Source organism: Prunus avium, chromosome 7, assembly GCF_965620075.1.
Source record: "Prunus avium chromosome 7, drPruAviu1.hap1.1, whole genome shotgun sequence".
NCBI classification, from domain to species: domain Eukaryota; kingdom Viridiplantae; phylum Streptophyta; class Magnoliopsida; order Rosales; family Rosaceae; genus Prunus; species Prunus avium.
In genome coordinates, this window is record NC_142290.1 from 27,457,055 (window position 1) to 27,484,061 (window position 27,007).

The 27,007-nt window shown below is 36.3% G+C and overlaps 3 protein-coding genes and 1 long non-coding RNA gene across 6 annotated transcripts; 3 read left to right on the forward strand and 1 right to left on the reverse strand.

Moving 5' to 3' along the window:
* Positions 1–3,093: 3,093 nt before the first annotated feature.
* On the reverse strand, positions 3,094–4,482 carry LOC110748818 (uncharacterized). The gene is made up of 3 exons (XM_021948777.2): positions 4,058–4,482; positions 3,860–3,978; positions 3,094–3,522 (listed from the first exon to the last, which is right to left on the reverse strand). The coding sequence occupies exons 1-3, from the start codon at positions 4,451–4,453 to the stop codon at positions 3,426–3,428; spliced, it is 612 nt and encodes a 203-aa protein (XP_021804469.2). The 5' UTR covers positions 4,454–4,482; the 3' UTR covers positions 3,094–3,425.
* A 5,598-nt stretch (positions 4,483–10,080) lies between these two features.
* On the forward strand, positions 10,081–11,353 carry LOC110748831 (uncharacterized). The gene is made up of 3 exons (XR_015837102.1): positions 10,081–10,280; positions 10,358–10,699; positions 11,027–11,353. It is a non-coding gene; the product is annotated as an uncharacterized LOC110748831 (long non-coding RNA).
* Positions 11,354–11,957: 604 nt separating this feature from the next.
* On the forward strand, positions 11,958–13,444 carry LOC110748832 (small ribosomal subunit protein eS28). The gene is made up of 2 exons (XM_021948796.2): positions 11,958–12,119; positions 12,971–13,444. The coding sequence occupies exon 2, from the start codon at positions 12,972–12,974 to the stop codon at positions 13,167–13,169; it is 198 nt and encodes a 65-aa protein (XP_021804488.1). The 5' UTR covers positions 11,958–12,119; position 12,971; the 3' UTR covers positions 13,170–13,444.
* A 2,323-nt stretch (positions 13,445–15,767) lies between these two features.
* On the forward strand, positions 15,768–26,795 carry LOC110748833 (ubiquitin C-terminal hydrolase 12). Of its 3 annotated transcripts, none has more exons than XM_021948797.2 (32): positions 15,768–15,949; positions 16,178–16,244; positions 16,467–16,617; positions 16,724–16,881; positions 18,108–18,373; positions 18,474–18,692; positions 18,801–18,909; positions 19,004–19,119; positions 19,442–19,540; positions 20,072–20,181; positions 20,702–20,776; positions 21,254–21,332; positions 21,439–21,585; positions 21,690–21,770; positions 21,883–22,002; positions 22,159–22,281; positions 22,820–22,897; positions 23,014–23,102; positions 23,188–23,296; positions 23,470–23,538; positions 23,641–23,751; positions 23,926–23,981; positions 24,082–24,259; positions 24,360–24,461; positions 24,552–24,623; positions 24,800–24,865; positions 25,106–25,171; positions 25,334–25,420; positions 25,585–25,701; positions 25,823–25,897; positions 25,996–26,082; positions 26,299–26,795. In XM_021948797.2, the coding sequence occupies exons 1-32, from the start codon at positions 15,920–15,922 to the stop codon at positions 26,338–26,340; spliced, it is 3,354 nt and encodes a 1,117-aa protein (XP_021804489.1). In that variant the 5' UTR covers positions 15,768–15,919; the 3' UTR covers positions 26,341–26,795. The 3 variants fall into 3 exon arrangements, with proteins under 3 accessions (XP_021804489.1, XP_021804491.1, XP_021804490.1); XM_021948799.2 differs by having other exon boundaries at positions 16,470–16,617; XM_021948798.2 differs by having other exon boundaries at positions 16,181–16,244.
* The last annotated feature ends 212 nt before the right edge of the window (positions 26,796–27,007 follow it).

Sequence of the window (27,007 nt, forward strand, 5' to 3'; positions counted from 1 at the left end):
GCCTATCTGTAGGAACATATGATTTTGTTACAAGACCCACATTCTCCAACAACAATTTAGCTCTTAGCATCTCGGGGTTTACAACTAACCCCACATTCTGGTGCTGTTATTTGGCTTGGCTCTATCACCATGCCACTTTACTTGTATCTCCCACCCAGACAAAGTATACTTTTAGAAGGTCTTGAGGATCTCAACTTCGTTCCAGCAATAGGATAATCTGTCCCTTCTTCCCCAAGACCCAACTCTACAAACTAAACTAATTAAATCCATAATATTGATGGCCCACCTTATATTTGAGTTGCATCCAAGAGCAGCAACCTTATTTTCTCCATACTTGACTGTTCTCAAGTGAAAAGTTCTTAGACATGGAAAAATATTTCTTTGCTTTTACACAATTGTATCCAATTTTTTTTTTTTTGGGCTACTTGTTCCATATGCGGACTAGTTAATTCACCATACAAAACATAAATATTAGAAGCAATTTCTTTTTTCGTTATAATACTCTATGATAAATATTAAAAAGATAATACTATTCATAAAATAAATATTAAAAAAAGTAAATAAAAGTATGTAAAACTCTATGATAAAAGTATATGAAAGTATATCACTTAACTTTATAAAGTATGTAAAAGTCATTAAGAATTTGTCAAATCTATAAAAGTCACTCACTTACAAAAGTCTTTAAAAGTTAGAATTGGATACACTAGTCTAAATTTGAGATTAAACTCACTTAATTCCAATATTTTCACATCAAACCAAATTTCTAAAACATCCAATAAAGTCACACAACTTAATAAAATTTTCCACAAAAATAATAAAATCAAGTATTATTTTTGAGATTATTACATAATTAGACCGTAATACATTTAAAAAAATAATTTTAAGAAATAATAAAGTCACCAAAGGACTACTGTTTCCTGGTACAAGATTCCAGAACCAAGAGGGAGAAAAATATGAAATTTTTTTATGTTATTTACAAATTAGATGATGAAACAGACGTATTTGTAGAAAAGAGAGGACAACAGAATTAATTGCTTGGCCACGAATCCCGATGTGCTTCTTTTGTATAGAGAAGAGCCTAAAACATAGTTACTGACTTCTTGCTTGCTAGATTCTATTCCAACTTGTTTGGTGGCATGCTCTTCAATTTTCTTTTGATCTCGTCAATAATTTCCTTGATAAACACTCCTACATACCTGTTAGATAAACTCAAAATTGAGAAAAAGTAAGAATTAAATTAAATTGAACTAATATCTTACTTATTATGACTACAGAGCTTGGGAATATTGAATATATAGTTGAACATTTATTCAGAAATTGATGAACAAAACTTTTAAAATCCTACTAAAATTTTGTAAACTTCTGAAAACATTACTAGAAATATATTTAATTGCGGTGCACTATGTTGATCCTGATCCATGTGAATCGATCAGAGTTTCTAAGCTCTGCATTACTCTGAAAAACCAAAGATGGATCGGGAATAACATTAACAAAATGAAGAAAAAAGCAAAGAAATGGAAATAAGTAATTACCCATCAAACGTGCTCAAAGCCAGGCCGTCCAGACCTGCAGCTTCAGTTAGAGACTTTCTCCACGACTGTATCTTTTCTTCCTTATCTTTAACTCCATGGAAGCGCTCTTCATGTGTCTGAAATGCTTCTGCAAAACTACCAGTTTGTTCCCTGACATCACTAGGATCAACATCGTAGAAAATTGGCAAAACGATTTGCCCCAGTGTTCTTCTACACTCCATGATCTTCTCCAGCGCCTCAAGACACCATATGGAATCCGCATACCTTCTTGAGAAGATGATGACAGAGATCCTGGATCGCTGGATTATTTGATTGAGTTTGTCTGGTATAATTTATCCTCCTCTTAGTTCGTTCTCGTCAATAAAGACGTCAACAAAGGCACGTTTTAACCTCCAGTAGAGGAGGTCGGTGAAGGTCTTGCGTGTGTCTTCACCTCTAAAGCTCAAGAACAATCGTACATCACATCGTACATCACATCGTCTAAAGAGCAGGATGAAGAAGAGGATGAGAAGGTTGGAGAGGAGACTTCAACGGCTGTACTGGTATCCATTAATTGTTCCCGCAGTGCAGACTTGTATGCTGAACAAGTTTTTCCTCTAATTAGTTATCCGATTGAAGTCAAACCCCGCTTCTTTCCGGGCAGAGCTAGAATTGGTCTGGGAGTCCAATATATAAAATAAAATTCTCAAACAAAGTAGGGCAAAATATTCAGTTATGCTCATATATGCTCATATTATTATTCTTCTTCAATATAGAGGTATTTATACAAGTACAAAGATGTGTTAATCCTAAATAAAATAGGAAATAAATCTTAATTATAAGATGACTAAATAAATAGGTAAGTAACCAAAGTCCTAACATAATAAGGAACCAAAATCCTATCTGCAATTTTTAAGGCCTATCTGTAGGAACATATGATTTTGTTACAAGACCCACATTCTCCAACAACAATATAGCTCTTAGCATCTCAGGTTTTACAACTAACCCCACATTCTGGTGCTGTTATTTGGCTTGGCTCTATCACCATGCCACTTTACTTGTATCTCCCACCCAGACAAAGTATACTTTTAGAAGGTCTTGAGGATCTCAACTTCATTCCAGCAATAGGAAATCTGTCCCTTATGGGTCTACAAACTAAACTAATTAAATCCATAATATTGGAAATCTGTCCCTTCTGGGTCTACAAACTAAACTAATTAAATTCATAATATTGATGGCACACCTTATATTTGAGTTGCATCCAAGAGCAGCAACCTTATTTTCTCCAAACTTAACTGTTCTCAAGTGAAAAGTTCTTAGACATGGAAAAATATTTCTTTGCTTTTACACAATTGTATCCAATTGTGTTTTTTTTTTTTGGCTACTTGTTCCATATGCGGACTAGTTAATTCATCATACAAAACATAAATATTAGAAGCAATCTCTTTTTTCGTTATAATACTCTATGATAAATATTAAAAAGATAAATACTATTCATAAAATAAATATTTAAAAAATAGATAAAAGTATGTAAAACTCTATGATAAAAGTATATGAGAGTATATCACTTAACTTTATAAAGTATGTAAAAGTCATTAAGAATTTATCAACTCTATAAAAATCACTCACTTACAAAAGTCTTTAAAAGTTAAAATTGGATACACCCCTTAACTTCGACTTGCCCTTCCGACTGAAGGTGCACGAGTTAACTGATCACCATCTAACAGTTCTACATTTCGTCTTTATATTGATGACGATAAGACAGAAATTGCCCCTACTTATATCTATTCACAATATGAAACTTACCAGAAGAAACCATTTATAATAATAATTACATGAAAAGGAACTTTTACAGTTTACACCACCTTCTCTTGATACATTTCATAATAAATAAATAAAAACTCTAATAAAAAGCTACTTATTCTTTTCAGACTCCTTTGGTGGCTTCACAATTACAACTGGGCATTTTGCATGATGTGCGCAGTAGTCACTCACGCTTCCTAAGAATGCTCTGCACCACCACCCAACCAAAAAATTAAAATAATTAATAATACACATTAAATACAATAATGCTGATGAAAATAAATATTTATATTTTTTTTGGGATTTTGAGTGAATTCCGAATGAACATCCTGAATTTGACACAGAAAATCTGAGTTCAGTAAACATGTAATAAGCTCTGTCTTTGTGGATTGAGAAAATCGCCTGTAGTTTCCGCTCGAGCGGCAAAACCCTGATCAAAACGACTACAGCTCTTTTGAGCGTCTGTTTCCTTCACTCATTCCACATAACATCAACAAAAATCTTAGTTCACTAAACATGTAAGCTGTGTGGATTGAGAAAATCACCTCTTGATCATGCCAAGGCCACGGCTACCTACAACCAGAAGATCCACATGCCTCTGTTCTGTGGCTTCGCAGATCATGTCCTTCGGATCTCCACGTAGAATTAGGGTTTCTGCTTTGATCTGCACATCAAGTTAATTAAGTTCATCCAATTATATAACACAACACGGGACGGGGGAGTATTATAAACTAATTAGTTACCATCTTATCCTTGCATATCTCCAAAGCGCGGGAGAGAACATCGGCAGCACCGTCTTCTTGCGCCTTGCGCACAGATTCCACCACAGCCGGCGTCACATAATACGCAGCTCCACCGGGCCCAGCAGGGAGGACGTAGTTATATAACGGCGGCATAACGTGAACCAAAGTCACCATGCTCGCATTCTCTTGGCTCCCCTCAGGTGCTTCCAGGGTCGCCGCCACACCGGCCTTGTCATTGGGCCCCACAAAAAGATGGTCAAGCGCCCACTTGAGCGCGTAGAAGCTCCACTCACTCTCGTCTACGGCCACCATCAGCCTCATCTTCTTCTTCCCCTGTTGCTCGTCGACCCTGCTGCCTTGCTCCTCCACTGCCTGCTCTGCAACTTTTGTCTCCATCACTTTCTCGGCTGAGATATCTTGCGTTGTTCTTGTTGGTGCTTTTGAATTATATATAAATTTTTTGTCGGTCTCTTTTGTTTTTTTCAGGGGGTGAGTTCCCATTTTGAGGAGAAAAAGGACACGTTTATGTACGTGGCAACCATGCAAATAGAACATTCCAATTCCACATGCAACTTTTTGTGTTGTATGGTGTTTGTTTGTGTCGTCGTGTCATCATACTGGTGAAGTTCTCATTGTGAAGTATTAACAGCGTTAACTCTATTATGTTAATATTTTGATTAAGTGGAAGTACAAATGTCACTCAATTAAGCAAGAGACATAGCGTTAACTCTATGTATATATCGTCTTCGACAATAATTTTGTCCTTATGCTCTATTTACCATGCAAGGACAAATTATAAATTGCTAGCAAGCATAAATTTTTGATGTATTAAGGATGGATATTTACTGAAAATATGAATTTAATTTAATTTCTATTATTGCACAAATTAACCATAAAAAGGAGAATATAAATATTTTTTTTATATTACCATAATCAACATTTATAAACACTATAGCTAGAACAGTTTATTACCAATCCTAAAATGAGCATTACTACTGACATTTTCAAAGAATTCATCCAGAGTGAACAATACCTAGTAATGTTGGTAAAGTTCAAATCTAATGTAGCAACTCCCATAAATAGCACGACCGTCTTTCATGTCATAATAACTGTGATTTATAAGTTCACGTTAGAAAGGTCCTTAGTACATTCAGCTGTACCATAAAGTCGTTTATTGTTTGATATTATTTGTGACCCTTTAGCTTTCAATGAGCCACGAACAACTATATAACTTAATCGAGTGAACAACTCAATAAGTTTACTTTAAATCAACTTGGGATTATCATTGAGTTCATAATTAATCTCATAAAACTCAATTTCGGTGTCACTTATACCCAAAAAATTTGAATCTTGATATTTTAAAAGACAACCTGATATCCAAATTATAAGAGGGCAATGCTTACGAAGTTCTTTCGCATGATGCATCGTGACTTTTCTGTCGAATGGTTTTTCACATATATATATATATATGTGTGTGTGTATATAGACAATCACAATCATCTTGATTCTATTTATATCGTTTGTGTAGTACACCTCTTCATAATAGTAGTAGTATACATATTATAACATAATTAAAAGCTATATTGTTATAGCTTTGCCCTATGGTTATAAGATAATAGTTATATATTAATTTTTATTTTGTCAATTTCTTTTGAAGGCTACAATATCAAATTTGTGTAGTTTTGTGTATATATAGTTGGTATGGTAAGAAATTGTGGTTGTTCTTTAAATAATAAAAAACGACTTTCGGTATAGTGATGAGGTATTTCATTGCATTTGTTTTTAACCAAAGAAAAAGTAATCCATGAAAACCAACCAATGACCGAAATTTGATCTCTTAAGTTCACGAATAAGTGAGTGAATGGCGCAAGCATCAAAAAGTGCAACATCAAGTGTTGCGATCCCTCAAATAAGTATTTGAGGGACACTTTTATAGGATCTATCATACATATTTCAGTATATATATGTATGTTTAAGAAAATCAATCTTAGAATATTTTTCTTTATGTGCATGATGGTGTAAGCAAGGTCTAAAATATCAATGGTATCGGAAATATCGGTAGTCCAAAAACACGAAAATCTTTATGGAAATATCGGGATATTATTGATATCGATAAAAATTGAATAAAAATCATGGAAATTGTAAGAAAAACTTGAAAATTTTCATTGAAACTTTGGAGGATGTTTACTTAGTCAATTATCTATTAGTTTATCACAAAAAAAAAATTAGAAGGAAATGCATTGCATGATGGGTTTTAACTGATTTAAGTTGATTATTGTTGAGGCCCAAAAAATCCAGGGTTTGACCCAAATAAATTCCCAGCTTAGTGCCACACCTTATTAAAAAGATACCCGGTTCGGAGCACACGAAATTCATCATGCACATTTACACGAGCCACGATCCATGTGCCATGCCAAATAAATATGCAATTTGTCACGCTAAGAATCGAAATGAGCCTATAAAAGGCACTAGCTCTACAAGCCCATGCTAATTATCCCATCAAGCATCATATCCCTTTTCAAAGACAATAAAAGCATGCCAATTGACATGCCATGCTGAGCGGAAAATCATTATTTTAAACCTAGCCACTCTCCAAACTTAAGTGGACTCAAGCCACGCAAATTCCCGGGGCTTGCTGAGTGGGTTGTGGTGTGGATGGTAACGAGTTTTCATGAGGCCCATTAATGAGCCGAGAAATGAAACTTTTTTGGCTGCTTGGGAGCCCCAAAACTTAAGCCCATTTCTTGAGCCCAAATATATGGGTAAGCATAAAAAAGAGAAAAAAGCTCAATACTCTAAAAGAGATAGCCCAATACTTTAGGAAAAATTAGCTCATCATCTTAATAAAATAGCCTATCAAATTCGCCCATTCCCTTAATGGGTTAATCCATCACCTTAGGAAGCCCCAAGCCAACCAAAGAAAATATATTCAAATCTCCAGCACCTAGCTGGAAACAAAGGCCACGATAAAAGCCAAAATGTCCACGTATGTAAGCTGCTGGGAGCCTCCAGCACATGGCCAAAGACAAATCCCAACACAGACCATCCAAAAAACCAAAGGATATTTGAGCAAAACACCCTTCAAACCAACGCCATTACCTACTCATTTCTCCTACCAGCTCTTGCCATGAAATAATTAAGGAAAGAAGGAGAGATGGTAGCCAAAGATAGGAGCTTACCGTTGAAACAACTGCAGGAAGGCCTTAGAGCTCCCAAAAATCTTGTCTTTGTGTGTTTGGACAGAGGAGGATTTCACAAAATAGGATGAATAGAAGGGAGAGAATAGAAATGAAAGGGAAGACTTGGCAAAATTGGAGAGAACTCATTAGGGTTTCTTGGGAAGAAGGGGCTTCCAACGCCTATAAAAAGAGGCATTTCGTACCCGTCAACCACACCAACTACTTCACAACTAGCTACAACACACATCCAGATAGCAAGCATTATCTCTCATCCATGAAACCTCTGCAATTTTGAGCCTCATTCCTCCATCTCATCCCATTTTCTCTTCTGGTAAATCGTTCCAGAGCTTGACAGAGTTTTCGTCAAGCTGCCGGAAACTACTCAACACACCCATTATACCCCTCATCTTTCTCTCTCTTCAACAAACCTTCTTAGAATCTCTTCCCTCTTTCCTTAGAACCCCTGTTTCTCATAGGAACTCACAGCCCTCTCTCTCTCTCTTTAATGCTAAACTCATGATTACTTTGCTCTCATGCCACAAACTTCTCATGCAAAGCTAAGAATTTATCTGTAAGCGACTGTTGTTTTTGTTGGTGAAGATAACCAGGGTGCTTCCTAGGGCTCCACTAACCTTTCGAAGCATTCTTAGGGTCTGATTCTTGAACTCAGACACAGGAGGTAATTTCATCCATTTGCTCCTTACGGCAGCACATCCCATTCGTAGCTGCTGGAACGAAAAAGTCCCCACAATTATGTAGTGAGCTGAAAAACATTGTTAGTGTAGAAAATATGTAGTAATTAATGAAAGAAGATTAAACACACAGTAATCATTTATATATAATGATTTACTACAATATTTTACACATTATACATTGCATGGTAAGATACATGAGTGATTTAGTACCACATAGAGTTCCCTTTGCCATATTGTGAAATGGCAAGGGTTTGAATCCCCTTCGCGTGTGTGCTTTGTGGTAATTTTTTTTTTTTCTTTCAATTACATCGATATTTTCGATATTTATAGGTGTGAGCGAAATTATCGACATCGATATTTTTCGAAATTATTGATATTTATACGATATGTGTATGGATACGTTTTGAAATATCCGTGATCCGAAAAAACAATATTATCCTCGATATTTTTTTGATATTATCAATATTTTAGACTATAGGTGTAAGGCATTGTCTTTATTCCTGTCTTTGTTTCTTTGAAAAAGCATTTAGTAAAGTGATGGTGTACCGCAATGCATTTGTTCTTAAAAAACTTAAATAAAAACAGTCATATATGTGTACAATCTTATTTGGAGGTATTTTTTCATGCCAAGTTAATTTCATTGTGAATTAGGGCTGGGCACCTATACCGTATATACCGAAACCGTATCAATACCGTGTCATACCATATCATTTTATACCATACCGTATGGCCACCGAATTAATACGGTATCATACCGTACCGTACCAATCTTGTATGACACGGGTGCGGTACCATATATTAGCCACCGTTTGCCACCGTACCATACCGAATAGTAACAAAAACAAAAATATACGCGAGTTTGTAAGAGCATGCTGTCGGGTGGTATATTTTGTTTATTGGCTCAATGAGCTACTATTATTTCACCCATGCTGTCGGTTGTTGTCCCAATACAACTTTTCTCTTTTTGCTGGAAAGTTTGTCTCTCAAAAGAGACGTTGTCTCTATTTTGTAATGAGTGTTGTAGCAAACTATTATCATTTTTTGAATGTGAACTTATCAGACGTGCTTCAGCTTTTCTTCTCCATTTTTCTCTCTGAGTTTCTTGCGTTAGTCTTCTTCCTTTCTTTTCTTCTTCCGTGTCTGTGAGTTTTTACTTGCTTGCTGTGTTGTTTAGTTTGTTTGTCTTGAGCTAGCTGGTGTTAGTTTTTAGTTTTTTCTACAAAAGCGACCTCGCCCTCTCGCTAACCCCATCGAATTTCATACAAAATTTGTGATAGCTCTGGATGATTTTAAGGTAAAGCTACTATATCTGGTTTGAATGTATGAAAGGAAAGAACTTTTTCGGTAGTTTGATTTCAATGGAGGTACGATAATTATGTTTTTGATATGTTGATCTCTGCAGTTGTGGTTTGAAGGATCTACTGTTGTGCTTTGAGGATCTGTTTAAATGAATTTGTATCTATTTTATTTTATTCAAATATTTTGGACTCATAATTTGCTTCTCTGTTTTTTTGCTTGCATTACCCTTTATATTTGAATATGTTTATTTGAGATATACATACATATATATATATATATATATATATATATATATATATATATATGTCATGTTTTGCTTCTGTGGATTATTAATCTTGAATTTTTCCATGGTTTGTAATAAGTATAATTTCGATTTCTTACTCTCTGTATATATATACATGTCCTGTTTTGGTTCATTTTTTAGGTTTGTCATTTTGATACCGAAATGGTACCGTACCATATTGATACCGATTTGGTACGGTATGATACGGTACCAACTTTGGCAAACCATAATCCCATACCGTACCATACCGGTTTTAATTTCCGGTATCGGTAGCGGTACGAGTAGGGGTGGGCATCAATCCGGCCGATCCGGTTACACCGACCGAACCGATTATATTGGTTTGGTTTGGTTTGGGTTTGACCAAAAAAAAAGTCAACAGTTTCAAAAACCGATCCGAACCGATTTGATTTGGTTCGGCTGCGGTTTGAGCATTTTATAAACTGTCATAAACCGAACCGGACTGATTAAAAATAAATTTATTATTTGTTAAATATATTTTACATGTGGCAAGGCTTGAGTGGTTATTTGTAATTGTTATCATGCACCATACTGCACATGATTGGACTCCAAAAGCCAAAACTAAAACTCACGGATCTGTTTCTCTCTATCTCTCCCTCACATTTCTCTCAGCCTTTCCTTCGTTTCCTAACCCTAGCCGCACACAACACAACACTCACTACTCTCATCTCATCGCATCATTCATCTCCATCTTCATCACCTTTGGCAGACAATGTCATCACCTTTGGCCTCTTCGTCGTCTCCCCAGTGTAAGCTCTCTCTCTCTCTCTGTGTATACTTGATGGTTTTATAAATATGGGTTTTCTTCATTTCGTCTTTTTTCTAGTAGGTTCTGCGATGGTGATGATGATGTGTGGGTCTTCATTTCGTCTTTGCTCTCTCTCTCTCTCTGTGTGTAAATTAATGGGTCTTCAATTAGATTGGGAAAGGTTCTTCATTTCGTCTTTTTGCTAGTGGGTTATGCGATGGTGATGATGATGTGTGGGTCTTCATTTCGTCTTTTCTCTCTCTCTATAAATTAATGAGTCTTCAATTTGATTGGGAGAGGGATATGTGGGTGTTGCTTCAGTTTTTCTGCAGGTAGCAGAATTCAAGGAATCTTCTAAACGTGAATCTTTCACAGCTTTTTCAAGTTCCCTTGGACATATACTCATGCAGCTTCATACAGGTTTGTGAAAGCAGTATTCAGATTCCAAAACCTCGTGTTAGAACAAACTTTAGTGTATACTTTTCATAATTCAATTCTGAAATTGGGCACAAGTGATATGGCTTACAGCTTTAAGTGCTTTGATATTACCTGTTTCTATCCTTGCTATTATGCAGAACAGTATAAGGCAGTAATAACCATATTATTGTGCTTTTTGGTATTCTTTTTTTTCGATCTTAGATTTGGATTTCAGTGAACACCTTGTACTTTGTATGTACGTTTTTACTTTCTATTAGTGTCAATTAAGGTATTTTTCTCATAAAAAAAAAATTGTTCCTGTCTTTGTAGTTGCTCACAGAAATGGATGAATTTGAGTCAGACTCGAAGGTGGTGGTTGTTGCTGCAATCTGAAGAGAGTGCATCTACAGGAATCTGAAGAGGGTGCAGCATTAGAGTCTAAGAAAATGAGCCATAACACTCGCATGGCTCTGATAAAGTTCTTACAGAAAAAACGATACGGCAGCCATTGATGCTTATTTCTGGTTTGATTTGTTTTAATCAATTGGCAGCCATTGAAACTTATTTCTATTTGTATGCAAATGTGGGATTGTATGTTGAACTTTGTTTTACTGGAAATTTGGTTAACTTTCATGTTACTTTAGTTTACTGGAAATTTGGTTAACTTACATGTTAACTTTGTTACTTTGGCAGCATTTGCATGTTACTGGAAGACATGTTGTTTTATGCCTAAACCGGCCGAACCAAACCGCACCAAACCGGTTATGAATGGTTTGGTTTGGTTTGGTTTTCATTTTGATTTTTAGTGAAACCGAACCACACCGGACCGTGAAAATTTAATTGGTTCGGCCGTGGTTTGAGGGTCAAACCGGACCAAACCAGACCGTGCCCACGCCTAGGTACGAGCCCAATACCGTACCGTACCATACCGTGCCCACCCCTATTGTGAATACCAAGTACAACAAATTGCATCGACTATATCTTTGATATTTTATAAATAGTGAGCATCGGTAATTAATTCTTTAAATTATTTTTTTTTAAATACAAATAATATTGGGGGAAGGAGAAAATCAAACCTAGAATCTGAATATAAGGATAAATGCTCTTAATCACTTGCATTTTCTCTTGTACATTTCATTCGAGATTGTAGATACTCTTAGATACTAATGGGCTCTCTAAAAGGTAAGAGATACTGTCGGCAAATCCAGATGCAACCATTGAGTTTATGGGCCTAATCTATAAAGTAAACCATTGAGTCAATGGGCTAAGGGGGTGTTTCCGTAATTCCACTATCAAATAAATCCTAATTCGAAAACCTCCTATAACTTCCTCTCTCTCTCTCTCCTCTCCCTTCTGTCTTCGCGTATCTCTCTCTATATTCCCGGCGGCCAGTGTTGCAGTCTCAACCTTTGGACAATCAGAGGTACCTACAGTTTACCTCTAATCTCCCCTATTTGTTTTTTTCTTTGAATTTTTATTTTATGGACAATAGTAAGCACGATATTTAATTTTATAAATTGTCAAAGTGAATTGATGAAATTGGTGCTTCTTCAAAGCCCAAAAGTTCGACTTAGGTTTGTTATTTTATTTTATTTTTTTCATTTTTTATCGTGGGTAATTGGTACCTACCTGAATTTCGAGGAGTTCAATTTTCTTTCTGTGGTTTTCAGGCTTCAGCTTCTTCTCTCTTGCTTTTTTTTTTGGTGTGCAACAATCGTATACAAAATTGAAGCTATAAACTCTATATTACCATATTTCATATTTGTGAAAATTTTGTTGAGACCTGTAAAAATGGTAGCTTGGCAATGTTTTGTGCGTTATGGCTAGTGGTGTTTTTTTTTCTAAGAGAGAAAAAGAGACACATGGGTAAGTTGTATTTGGCTTATAATAAGTAGCTTTGGCTTTTGATTTACTATTGTGCTGTGAAACTAATTTGTATGTTACTCAGGTGCTGCTATGCAACTCTAATGGATTCTGATACTTTTGTGATGATTTGGTTGTTTTGGAAAATACCCTGTTCAATTCTTTGCTGCTGCTTTTCTGGGTTGAATTTCTAATTGGGTTTGAAATCATTTTTGTTCTATTTCTAATTGTCATTTTTTAATGGAAATGGTCTGTCCTCCTCTTACAATTCAAAGATTTGGAGGAGACTTAATGGATGCATTTGTTTTTCTTTTGGAAGCAAAGGAATTAGTTGTAGGGTTTGAACGGAATCAAAAATTTGTTTATTTTTTTTTTCTGATTTTCCTTTTGTTGTATTATTTTGTGGTGAAGAATGGATTCCACTATAAAGCATGCTGTGGTGGTGAAAGTTATGGGTCGGACTGGGTCTCGAGGGCAGGTGACTCAAGTGCGAGTCAAGTTTCTGGATGACCAGAATCGGTTCATTATGAGGAATGTCAAGGGGCCAGTGAGGGAGGGGGATATCCTGACCTTGCTCGAGTCTGAGAGGGAAGCAAGAAGGTTGCGTTGATTGGAGATGGGTCTTCTTTGGTGAAGCTCCTACCTCTCCCTGTTTGATGTTTTGGTTACTCGCATAAGACTGTTGTTTGTGTTGGTGCAGTGCAGGGCAGTTGTGTTGCCAATTTATGCACTCATTTTGTCTGTTTATTTATCATGACTCTGAGTGTGTGTGTGTGTTATTAGCTGATGGAATTTCTAGTATATGTCTGGTTAATAGTTGAACATGGTGGATGTGTCTGTTTAGTTTGGATCCTGCAACTTTATATGGATTACTATTTTATTTCACATGAATTTTATTTCACATGAATTTTATTTCAATCACGTTACACTGTCACTGACATTGTTGTGTTGAGGGTTTATTGCATCACTAGCTCTTTACCCTCTTGAGTCTAAACCATAGACCAGTCGAGTGTAGAAAGAGAAAGATTGAGGAAGGGGAGGGAAGGGTTTGCTAGCAGTGGAGTGGAGTTGCCGCCGGTGGGGTTGCGTGGTTAGGGTTGGTAGCTCACAGGGTTAAAAGGTTGGACATGTGTCAAGAAACAGCAAGGGACGGGAAGCGGAAAATAGGGACACTAGATCCGGACTCAAATTTTAAGCACCTGAAAGAAAAAAGAGGGAGTGACAGGAATGATATACAGAAGGTCCAATGTCCAGATTTTGGTTTTCATCTTTTGTTGACTTTGGTCATCACAATTTTGTCTCCTAAGTTTTGCCCTAGGCATAAACTACCCACCCTAATGTGTTTCATTTATACCTCTTTGCACACCGAGGTCAAATGGGTAATGCATATGGAAACTGACATGAACGAACTATTATTACCGCATTGGATCATTAAAATGGGCAACATGGTCATCCTATTTGTGCAAGTTTAGTTTTCCTTTTACTGTGTGGTCTTCGGGAAATCGATTCAGAAAACTTTGATTGTTGTACGAGGGAGGAGTGCATGATAACCATAGAGGTTTTGGCAATTTGGATATAATATTTGTAGTCTTGTAGACGGGAAACGTAAAGCTAGTTGTTGTTTGAAAACTATAGGAGGAGAAAAAGAAGCGAGTAGAAGTATCTTTCTTTGATTCTGAAGTGAAATTTCTCAAAAAGCAAAAAGAACAACAAAGGTCGAACAAAGACCAAGTCAAAAGAATGAAAGCAGATGCAAAACCTATCCTAATCAACAAGGGTCGATCATTAGATCTTGATGTATTTGTTTGGAACAATGCATAGTTTTTGATGTATTTGTTTGGAACAATACATAGTTAGTTGCTCTCAACTTATCGAGTGTGGTCTTCACCATACACATGTTATTATCGAAATAATTCATTTTCTAAATCACAATTTAAAGATCGTCTCGACAAAAAATTAACTAAATTGTAGATTGTTTAATAAAATCTATGTCAACAGGGTGGAAAAGGACATTGACTTGCAAATCAGTGTTCTCAAGTTCGAACCCTCATGGTACCTCGATTCCCCTTATAATTTAGACTATCGTTTGTATCCGTTTAATAAAATCTACATGTGCTGAACAAATCAACAATTTTGATAATCTCATTAGAAATCTGTCTGTGATAGTGAATTTCTTTCTCCATTATGATCCTTTCGATGACATTCTCCTTCTCCCATACTCTACACCACAAATTGGCTTTTCCTAATTTAGTGACCACTCGCCATGAGTGACATTGTGAGACTCGTTCTTCCATTTTAGGTCCCCAACTCCAAAAGTTTTTGGGTGTTTAAAGTAAAAATTGTTGTGCAACTGTTTCCAAGAAATAAATTGAATTTGTGGATTGAAGGATATGCTTGGAATGTCAAATATCATATTGAGTATTAAAATGGATATCGTGTTAGTGAATTGTGTCCATGGCATAAGCGAACACGATTAAGGCCATCACAAGCACGCCACTTTTACTTGAGAGTCTCAAAAAACAAACATAGCACGATCTTACATGCATAATTTGTTTTATTACCTAAAATAATTACAATCTTACCTAATTCTCACTAAAACTAAACTTGAAAGCATATATAACATAAAAACTTAACAAAAAACTAAAGTATGTTAAAAATGATTGATAAACATGTCATGAAAATACGAAGATTTAGCATGTTAGTGCATGTCATTTTCGAATTAGGCAGGTTAACACAATTACAATATAAACACAACAACTACATACTAAACAGTTTATATCCAACGTAAACATAATTAATATATTAAACATCATTTTATTAGCAATGTTCAAACAATTGTTTATTTATTATTTTATTTACTTTTTTTCAATCAAATAATGAGAATAGTGCTCGAACTCTAATTTTTCTTAAACAAACCACTTTATAAAAAAAAGCAGTACCAGTGTACGAGGAAGGATCGCATACCGTCATGACCTGTGCACACGCACGTGACCTCCTGAGGTCGCCACGTCAGCTATTTTGGTCTGGCCCCACCCAACCCAACCCATCCACCATAGCTGTCGGCCTCCCACTGGTCCTCTCACACGCTCAAGATCTCACGTCTCACAAAAACCCACCGCACGCCATCCTCCATTTCCCAAATTGCCCTCGCGTTTTCGTGAAATCCCCAGTCTGCCCCTCCCTGAAGTTGCACTCAGCGGCTTGTCTCGGAGCCAGTTTCTTTCGGGAGTGTCCCCTCCTTTGCAAAACGAAGCCCCGCTTCTCTCTCTCTCTCTCTCTCTCTCTCTGGGCCTCTCTATCTTTCACTGTTTCCATTCGTCTCTCAGATTCGTCGATCGGACGGCTCATTGCTCGCCATCAATGACTATGATGACTCCTGCACCGTTAGATGTACGTACCAACTTCTCATCAACGTTTCCACTGTCGTTTTCCATTGAATTTCGGCTCGGTTCTTTGTTTCTGATCGCCTAGGGTTCCTAGTGGCATCCGGTGTTTTCGAATTGGCTTTAATTTTTGAAAATTCACCTACTTACAGCGATTGATTTGCTAGGGTTATGATTCAGTAGGATAGGGTTAGGTTTTGCTCGATCAGAGCTCTGATTTTGTTTCCTTTTCCAGCAGCAAGAGGACGAAGAGATGCTTGTGCCGCACTCGGATTTGGTCGAAGGCCCTCAGCCTATGGAAGGTTTCATTTTTATCTATTTTTCGATGATTCACTGTTCGAAATTCATAAGTTTGTGTTTACAGCGTGGTTTTAGAGCTTTAAATGTTGCATAGTTGATCTGAAAGAATTGATTTTTTTTGTGAGTTTGGTATCATGATGTGTGATTAGAGTTCAAGTGATTGCATTTTCTTTAGGGTTTTCGTTTTGTTGTTTTGAAATTTACGGTATTTGTTGTGTTGGTAGTAGCCCAAGTGGAGCCGGCTGCTAGTACAGTTGAAAGTCAGCCAGTGGAGGATCCTCCAACCATGAAATTCACTTGGACTATTGAGAACTTTGCTAGGTTGAACACCAAGAAGCACTACTCTGACATGTTTATTGTTGGCGGCTATAAATGGTATTTTTCCCTTGTCAACCAATTGTCAAAAACTGATTTACGCCCGGCAAGTTGGCTTATTTGGTATCTTGGTGATTCGATTAATTGCTTTGGTTTGTTTCGTCAGGCGGATACTAATATTTCCCAAGGGAAACAATGTGGACTACTTGTCAATGTATTTGGATGTGGCGGATTCCGGGACATTGCCATATGGGTGGAGTAGATATGCGCACTTCAGCTTGGCTGTAGTTAATCAGATCCATACCAAGTACTCAATAAGAAAGGGTATATTTCTTTATTAGTCTTATTTCCTTTTTTTGCATTTGCAAGGTTGTCGTTTTCCTTTTCCTTTTTTTTTTCTTTTCGAGAGCTTTTGCTTTGCTGTCATTCAGTAGTAATTTGTAGTTAAAGGTTTCAATTAGAACTTCTTTTTTGTGGAGTGGACATACTGGCTTTCAACTTCACAGTTCTTGGGTGATTTCATTTTGTACACAATGAATTGCTAAGTAATAACCTGAGTGTTTTTTTTTTTGTAAGCTTTTAATTCCAACTTTTACTCGTTAAAATTTAAAACAAAATATAAAAACAAACTCTTCTACCCCCTTTCTCTCTAACACCTTGGCTGATGCTGGCAGCACCATGGCCTGACCATCTGCCCTTGTTAGCTTTTTTATTAGTTTGAATTTCTCAAGTTTGAAAAGAGAAAAGAACAATTAGGGACATAAATGTTGTTCACCAACAAATAATTGAAAGGGGCAAACTGTGCAAATTCTTCGGTTCAAATAGAATAACCCAAGTTCTGTTAAAGATTCATACAACACTTTAATTAATTCTTCATTATCTGTTCTTACCTAGCATGGACTAGATTAAAATTTGGAAATTATTGTCACCTATATTTTTCATCTGTTAATGTGATATGTTATTGTTTTGCTTGTGCTTGAGAGGAAAACATTAAGCCATGGGGCAAAGTAAAAGACACACAACATTAGTTTCCATCCAGAACAGGGGCAATCAGTTAAAGAAAGAAATAAGATGACAGATCTTAATGGTTATCTCATCTCACTGGCCATTAAATGTCACCACAGCCTGCATGCATTTGAAATGTATGTGGTCAAGGAATTGATTGAAAAATAATATATTAGTCCTTTTACAAGGATCTAGCGGTCAATTGGGGATTAACACTAAAACTGGAAAAAAGGTAGAATTTTTTCTGAAACTGTGTGCAATTAAAAGATTATGGGCAGATTGAATTCTAATTAATAAAGAGGCTGAGCACACTAAATCAAGGATATTTATTTATTAATGGATCAGCGTGAATTGGGTCTATTGACCTTGTTAAAATTGGAGATGTGAAGTACATATATGGTAATAAATTGTATTTTATTGATGTGGTCGAGAACCTAATAAACTTTAATTATATCATAGACATTTGTTTTGCCATTACTAGTGTGTGTGTGTGTGTGTGTGTGTGTATATATTCCATTATTCTTGATTCTTGTATCATGTTGCAGATACACAACACCAGTTCAATGCAAGAGAAAGTGACTGGGGATTCACGTCATTCATGCCGCTAGGTGATCTGTATGACCCTAGTAGGGGGTATCTGGTGAATGATACAGTTGTCGTTGAAGCTGAGGTTGCTGTCCGTAAGGTTCTTGATTACTGGTCGTATGACTCAAAAAAGGAAACTGGTTATGTTGGGCTCAAGAATCAGGGAGCAACGTGCTATATGAATTCTTTACTCCAGACTTTGTACCATATACCTTACTTCAGAAAGGTCATTTACATGATCTTTTGTTTTCATCATGAGCTCAAAATGAATTGTCTTGTGGGTTTTATATGAAAAGAGTTATCTCAATTGTGGACTTACTTATCAGGCTGTGTATCATATGCCAACAACTGAGAATGACATGCCTTCAGGAAGCATCCCTTTGGCACTACAAAGTTTATTCTATAAGCTTCAATACAATGACAGCAGTGTTGCAACGAAAGAATTGACCAAGTCTTTTGGATGGGATACATATGATTCCTTTATGCAACATGATGTGCAGGAACTTAATAGAGTTCTTTGTGAAAAGCTTGAAGATAAAATGAAGGTATAGGAAGTTTTCAAATTTTTTTTTGATGAACGAAGTTATCAATTTTGGGTCTATGAGTATATTTGTTGTTTAATTATCATTTTTATCATTGTTCTGTGGGTTCAGGGAACTGTTGTGGAGGGTACAATACAGCAGTTGTTTGAAGGACATCACATGAATTACATTGAATGCATAAATGTGGATTACAAATCTACAAGAAAAGAATCATTTTATGGTATGTATTTCTTGCACAAATTTCAGTTGTTAAGAGTTGGAAATATTTTGTGAATGTCAGTGCATGCCACTGGTTCCTACTTATTTCCTTGTAGACCTCCAGCTCGATGTCAAAGGCTGTCGGGATGTTTATGCTTCTTTTGACAAGTATGTGGAAGTTGAGCGTCTTGAGGGTGACAATAAATACCATGCCGAAGAACATGGTTTGCAGGTTAATTACTGAACTTCTATTGGCAACTTTGCATTTGCACTGTAAATTCTGATCTGAAGCTGTGTCGATATATCACTTGCCAAAACTAGTGTTTTTGGATTTGTTTACTTTGTCAGTGAGATTTTGAATATGTGTTTCTCAAGGCATTTGTGAGTGGCTTTGGGCATGTTATTTTGTGTAATTTTTTATTGGATTCTGTTCCTAGTTTTCATCCTTCCGTTAAATCACTTGCTGAAGCCAGTGTTCTTACGTATATTTCTTTGATTATGAAAATTTTCGAATAATTTTCTCAAGGCATTTTTGGAACTGATGTTTATTCCAGGATGCTAAGAAGGGTGTCCTGTTTATTGACTTCCCTCCCGTTCTTCAACTTCAGTTAAAGCGATTTGAATATGATTTTATGCGAGATACAATGGTTAAGGTTTGTGTTGGAATTTAATTTTCCTGCTTCAGTTTCTACTATGCTTTATCACTTGGTTCCATCATGTGCTCAGCATTTACTCGAGTTGACCTGTAAGATGTACTGTAATGTTTTACTACTAAAGTAAAGCTTCTGAGTCGCACTCATGTAAAGTATGTTTCTTCAAATTCTTGTAACCCCAGGTCAAGGACTTGTGTTTACCTAATTGCTACCATGAATTTTTTTTTATTTTATTGATTTTTGTTTGAGGACTGCATGCTGAATGAAGGACAAAAACCTTTCTATGTTATTATATTAACTTATAGGAATTCTTTTTTTCTTTATTATTAAAATCTGCAGTGTGTACTTTATTTTCTTCCCCCTTTTAGTTGAACCTTCTCAATCTAGTGAATTATAATGATTTGAAATTATATAACTAATCAAATTCGTTTTTACCTTTTTATTCGTTTGCTGTGTGTGATAATGGTATTTCTTAAATGGAAAGTGAATTCACTATCATGGTAAAAATGTTGTATTATTTGTTTGTGGCAGATAAATGATCGCTATGAATTTCCTCTTCAACTTGACCTTGATAGGGAGAATGGAAAATATCTATCACCTGACTCAGATAAGAGTGTCCGCAACCTCTACACTCTTCATAGGTATCCATTGTCTATGATATCATATAGTGAATCTGTTTCCTAAATTTGGCAATTTATTTCAATGAAATATACTTTCTAGACCTTGCATGCTCCATGTGGAAGGCGTTCCTTTGCTGAGTGTAACATAATCATAGAAATTTGCCTCTGCTTTGCATATGATGTACACAGTGGATGGATCACCTTTTTTCCTTGACGTTGAGTTGTGTTATATAACTTTCTATCTTATGTATGACCATTGATGATATTTTGGAATCCCCTTCTTTATCAAAGTTTCTTCATGCCTGTGACTATTGAGGGATGGTGCCTGTGTACCCTAGTTGATTGGGTTGGATCATGAAAAAAAGTTCAGGTTTTATATATCATTTGGTTGTGCTCAACTCAAATAATAGTATGAAAATTCCTAATGAAAGATACGTAAGACGGTTTCTGAAGTCTGTTTTTTCATGTGGTGTGTAGATTCATTATCTTTACTTCGAAATTACTTAGTTACTAATACTATAATGTTTATTTACTGTTGCAGTGTCTTGGTTCATAGTGGTGGGGTGCATGGTGGACATTACTACGCTTTTATCAGGCCAACCCTCTCTGACCAGTGGTATGTATCTGCATAATGAATTCTTTTTATGATCGTTTGTACAGTCTCTTGCCCACAGAAAGACATGAGTGTGACCACTCACAATGCAATTTTTTTTCCTTGCCTTCTCTTATGAGTTGGGTTTACTGGGATCTATGTTTCTCACCACAGCCTCCGGTTTTCTGGTTGCCTGATTGTAAACTGTAAAGAAAGCACCAATTTTGTTATCTGCATTTGATTATGAGAAATTGGAAAGGATTTTCATCTTTCTATCTCAAAGGTTACATGATTACTGGGGTATGGTTTTTCAGTTTTTGGGCAGAAATGTTGGGTTGAATTATTTTTAGTAATTTTAAGTAATGTGTTTTCGAGTTTTACTTTGGTGTTTATTTGGAGTGTTATGCATGGCTCTCAGTGTTTTTGCACATGCATTTTCATATACGTTGATTATCTGTCGGTTGATGTTATTTCGATTTAATTTGTCCTCCCTTGTTTTAGGTACAAGTTTGATGATGAACGTGTGACAAAAGAGGATGTGAAGAGGGCATTAGAAGAGCAGTACGGTGGTGAGGAAGAGGTAAATTCTTTGTTTTTTGGCTTTATCCCAACAGTCCAATCATCCTTAACGTTTTAAACATGGGTTAATTGTGAACTGACCTTTTGTTGTCTTCTATTTCTTCCAGTTGCCACAGACCAATCCTGGCTTCAATAATACTCCTTTCAAATTTACAAAATACTCGAATGCATACATGCTTGTGTATATACGGGACAGTGATAAGGACAAAATAATATGTAACGTTGATGAGAAAGACATAGCTGAACACTTAAGGGTAAATACTTGTTTTTAAATCTAGTTAATGTTTACATCAAGTGTAGGTTCTGCATTAAAGTGTCCAATTTAGAGATGGGACTGACATTCTTTGTTTCATTTCAGATAAGGTTGAAGAAAGAACAAGAAGAAAAAGAAGACAAAAGGAGATATAAGGCACAAGCACACCTCTATACAATTATTAAGGTAAAGACTCTTGTCCGGCCCCATTATCACCACTGCTTGTTCAGAAGTGCTTGTACAGGTATTTGGTGTACATCAAAAAATTATTTTAGAGGCAATTTATTGGTATGTTTAGGTTGCTCGAGATGAGGACCTGGCAGAACAAATTGGAAGGGATATATATTTTGATCTTGTGGATCATGACAAAGTTCGTAGTTTCCGTATTCAGAAGCAGACACCATTTAATCTTTTCAAGGTACATCTCTATAAGCTGACTTTTATGTATTTTTGTCTTCCTTTTTCTTTTCCCTACTTTTGGGGTTATGGAAGAAGATTGGTGATTTGTAGTGCAACAGATTCTGAATTCAGTTTTATTATTATGAGAATTTCAAATTTCAAATGATTCTCACAGGAGGAGGTTGCAAAAGAGTTTGGTATACCAGTGCAATTTCAGCGCTTCTGGATTTGGGCTAAGAGACAAAACCACACATATCGCCCCAATCGACCATTGACACCTCAAGAAGAACTACAATCAGTATGTACTTTACCCTTATTACTTTTTAAAGGATTTTCAAATTTACAAGCATAAACTTGGAGGCCCTGGTCCTAGCCTTTCTACTTTATCTCTGCACTTTTGCTATTTGCCCACCTGGTTTTGATGTAGAATGTTTCCTGTGACACTGGAATGTTCGAGTTTATCATTGTAAGATTGATGATTATAACTGCCAATTTCTTTGAGAAGTTTTAAAAAGTGCTTAATGAATGAATTTTATAGAATTCAGATAGTCATTCTGCTTTCGATATTGTTTGAGGGGACAAGGGGAGTTCTTCTGCTATACATCTCTCTCTCTCTGAGTCTCTCCTTCTCTCTGTCTCTCGTATACATGCTTTCATGGGTCCGTGGCATTTTAAAATGAAATTATTCTACTATAGAGAAAATATTGTGTTGGCCAGTGGTAACCCTTTGATCTCAGATTTTGAAATGATTAATAATGTTTCGAATTGCACAGCTGTGCCAAGAAGAGCTTGGACATACCTTATGTAAGCTAATGATGACTGGTTGCGTTTTTCAGGTCGGACACTTGAGAGAGGTATCAAATAAAACACACAATGCAGAGCTGAAGCTGTTTTTGGAAGTAGAGTTTGGGCCGGTAATCCATTCGTACTCTATGGTTGTTATAACCTGTGGTTTGAGGCTTATTGCTGTTCCAATTGCTGTATGAAAGGGATCTTATTTTACAATTTATTGCTCCTCTAAATGCTTCAGGATCTACGCCCTATTCCTCTGCCTGACAAAACCAAGGAAGATATCCTGCTGTTCTTTAAGCTTTATGAACCTGAGAAACGAGAACTACGGTACCTAAGGCTCTATTTGCTGAGCTGAATATTTTCTTTTAACTTTATTCATGTTTGCTGATCTAAGTTTCTTGTGTGTTACCAGTTTTGTCGGTAGGCTATTTGTGAAGAGTTCTAGTAAGCCAGTAGATATTTTGGCAAAATTAAATCAACTGGCTGGTTTTGGCCCCGATGAAGAAATTGAACTTTATGAGGTTTGTTTCACATTCATTTTTTGGGCATCAGCTGTTTCATTCCCTACATATGTACATATGTGTATTGTGTATATGCATGTTTAATATTTGATGCATGCTTTGGTATAGCATTCTTAAGCAAGATTTAATATATCTTAAGCCACATTTGATATGTGTTTTTGTGCTACATTCAGGAAATAAAGTTTGAGCCTTGTATCATGTGCGAACACCTTGACAAGAGGACCTCATTTCGATTAAGTCAGGTAAACATTGCTATATTGCATGCTTGCAAGAGAACATCATTAACATTTTGATGCTTTTATAAGTACATTGCTAGTTAACCGTCTGATGCTTTCCTTTTCCAGATTGAAGATGGAGACATCATTTGCTTTCAGAAATCTACTCCACTTGAAAGTGAAGAAGAATGTAAATATCCTGATGTTCCTTCTTTTTTGGAATATGTACACAATCGCCAGGTACAGGCTGTGGAAACTTTTGTTTGGTTTTTAGTTTAAATGGCATTATTCAATTATCGCATCATAACAGTCAGCGTGGCTTTTGCAGCTACTTTTACCTTTGCAGTATTTTCTTATAGCTTTATTGTGTTGAATGTTAATTCTAACTATATGGAATGATTTGATGCTTTGCAGATTGTTCATTTCCGTTCTTTGGAGAAACCGAAAGAGGAGGATTTTAGTTTAGAATTGTAAGTACTTCTGTCTGGAACCATTGCCCCTCATAGGCGGACTGTCCATCATTGTTGTGTTATTCTGTGCTAAAACTGTTTTATTCTTCTTGTTTTCTAGGTCAAAGCTACACACTTATGATGATGTGGTGGATAAGGTGGCTCGCCAAATTGGTTTGGAAGATCCTACTAAAATAAGACTCACTGCTCATAACTGCTATTCTCAACAACCTAAGCCCCAACCAATCAAATATCGGGGAGTAGAGCATTTAACAGATATGCTAGTCCATTACAATCAAGTAGGTGGTATTGCATTGAACAGCGTCTTTTATTTAATTCTCACTCTCATAAACATCATGTATTGTGGCTGCTAATTGTGTTTGTCATTCCCCTTCACAGAGCTCTGATATTTTGTATTATGAGGTCTTGGACATCCCCCTTCCAGAATTGCAAGGCCTAAAAAACCTGAAAGTTGCTTTTCATCATGCTACAAAAGATGAGGTCTGTGTGAAATATTTGGCCGGTATTTCCTGTTTATGGAGCATTCTTACCCTATTCTGTGTATCCTAATCTTGTGTAATTTGTTTACAGGTGGTGATTCACAATATTAGATTGCCAAAACAGAGCACTGTCGGTGATGTGATTAATGTACTTAAAACAAAGGTAAGGTTTCTCTTTATTGTGGTTTTTCATTTATTTACTATCCATGAATGTCTGTATTGAAATTTTTGCCAACCATGTGAGATGTCCCTGAATGCTTGATAAGATTATCCCCTCCTTCTGAAGTTGCTGATAAAGCTATAATGGATTTCACTCTATGTATGGTGTACCTGTGACAGGTAGAGCTGTCTCATCCAAATGCAGAACTCAGACTGCTTGAGGTTTTCTATCACAAGATCTACAAGGTAACTACTTCTTGTATGCCAGATGTATCAGGTTGTTAGCTCTTTTTCTGGGTCATAGTTTCCCCAGAAGTGATATGTTTGGACCTAGCACCATTTTTACTGTTGATTACGAATGATGATGTTCTTGCATGTTTTCCGTATGAATCTCCAATTGTGTTAGGGGGTTTCTTCTTTCTCCTTTATAATTTATTTGTTTTAATCAAAGGAGTAGTGAGCGCTAATAATTCCTTATTTTTTCAGATCTTCCCACACACTGAAAAGATTGAGAACATAAATGACCAGTACTGGACTTTGCGTGCTGAGGAGGCAAGTTCCTTTCCCCCCTTTTTCTTTATTTAGTTTTATTTGAAGAGATTCTTTTATGCAGTTCAACATTTTCAGACTAAGAATCTAGTTTATTGGCAAGATTTGTAATCTACTTTCACTGTTATTTTTTTAAGCTGACTGGTTTTTATTTCTGTTTATCAGATTCCAGAAGAAGAGAAAAACTTGGCTGTTCATGATCGCTTGATTCATGTTTACCACTTTACAAAGGACACTGCACAGAACCAGATGGTATTGGAATCTTTTATGAATGTGGATGAGAATTTGACAAATTTTAATAAAATTTTTCTTTTTAAAAATAAACTATTTCATTACTGTTTCAATTAATGATGTTGGATGATTTCACCCAAATACTTGTGATTCTTATTTCTCGGTAATGATCTTTTCTTTGACAGCAAGTACAAAATTTCGGGGAACCTTTCTTCTTGGTCATCCATGAAGGTGAAACTTTAGCTGAAGTTAAAGTACGTGTACAAAAGAAATTACAGGTCCCCGATGATGAGTTTTCAAAGGTACTTGAGAAACACCTTGTATCTATTCGAAGGTCACGAGAGGGAAAGAGTGTTCTATGGCTATAATTAATGGTTTTTTTTTAACTCTGCTTCCTCATCTGATTCCCTTTTGTTTGTGCAGTGGAAGTTTGCATTCTTGTCACTTGGTCGTCCAGAGTACTTGCAGGATTCTGATATTGTTTCCAGCCGATTTCAGGTATATCTTTGGTCTAATGAGGTTAAATCTGAACTGTGGTTTTGTGTATTGCGTGTGCGGGTTCTTTAATTCCAATATTTTGGCTTTGTTTTCTATAGAGAAGAGATGTTTATGGTGCTTGGGAGCAGTACCTTGGGTTGGAGCACTCTGATAATGCTCCTAAGAGAGCTTATGCCGCAAATCAGGTGAGTTTAAATCCTTAATGGTGTCCAATGCACTGAATAGAACCATATTATGAGGGTTTTCCAAATTATGAAGTTTGCAAAAAGAAGAGGGTGATGGAGGGGAAGACAAAGCCACTCACATCATACAAACTTCACATGCTCTTGCTAGAATAGGGTGTATAAAAAATGGATACCTCCCATTTCTTACTATTGATTCACCTCAAAATGTTTTTGCAGAACCGGCACACATATGAGAAGCCAGTTAAAATATACAACTAATAAGACCAATGATCCTCGAGTGGTGCATCAGCTTGTACTAAGCATCCTTCCCTGCCACAGAGGCAGTCCAGAAATAGGCACGATGCGAATGAGTGGCACATCCAAAGAACGAAGCTCACATGTAGGTGCTTCGGGTAGGATTCAGTTATTGTATTGTGAGCTCAATTATTCATTCATGTGGGTGGGGGAAGGGGAGGATCATCTGCTGGATGTGTAGTAAGATTATTACTCCCTGCTTGAGTTCTGCTCTGTTCTTTTTGTTTGTTTTTTACTTCGTATTGAAGGCACCTCCTTGCTTTGAGAGGTTGGTTGCTTTCCTTATACAGCTCCATTGTAATTTAGCAGTACATAAGGAGATTTTGAGGGCATGTATATCGGGTACAGTCGGCTGCATTTAGGATTGTTTCGTAATATTATTTTTCATGTTCAATTAATTTTATGGTAATTTGGTGCAAGAGGAGTGAAAGAATTAACAAAACCTGTGGAAATGACTATTAGCAAGGTTTGGCTGGCCCACAATTATGGCTTTCGGATTTTATAAGATATATGATTGGATCAGTATGTTTGTGTTTTTTTCGGTCTGAAGTATGTTTGTGTTAGTCGGGCCATTTTCGGGTTCATCCGTGGGAGAGCTTATGATTTAGCATTTCAATTCTCAAATAAATGT

Excerpts from the sequence above, each read along its gene's own strand:
- LOC110748832 (XM_021948796.2), top strand. The coding sequence starts at position 12,972 with ATGGATTCCACTATAAAGCATGCTGTGGTGGTGAAAGTTATGGGTCGG.
- LOC110748818 (XM_021948777.2), bottom strand. The coding sequence starts at position 4,453 with ATGGAGACAAAAGTTGCAGAGCAGGCAGTGGAGGAGCAAGGCAGCAGG. Across the intron at positions 3,979-4,057 it reads AGATATGCAAGGATAAGATG|ATCAAAGCAGAAACCCTAAT; the intron begins GTAACTAATTAG and ends CTTGATGTGCAG. Across the intron at positions 3,523-3,859 it reads GGCCTTGGCATGATCAAGAG|AGCATTCTTAGGAAGCGTGA; the intron begins GTGATTTTCTCA and ends GTGGTGGTGCAG.
- LOC110748833 (XM_021948797.2), top strand. The coding sequence starts at position 15,920 with ATGACTATGATGACTCCTGCACCGTTAGAT. Across the intron at positions 18,693-18,800 it reads AGCTTGAAGATAAAATGAAG|GGAACTGTTGTGGAGGGTAC; the intron begins GTATAGGAAGTT and ends CTGTGGGTTCAG. Across the intron at positions 24,462-24,551 it reads ATCATGCTACAAAAGATGAG|GTGGTGATTCACAATATTAG; the intron begins GTCTGTGTGAAA and ends ATTTGTTTACAG.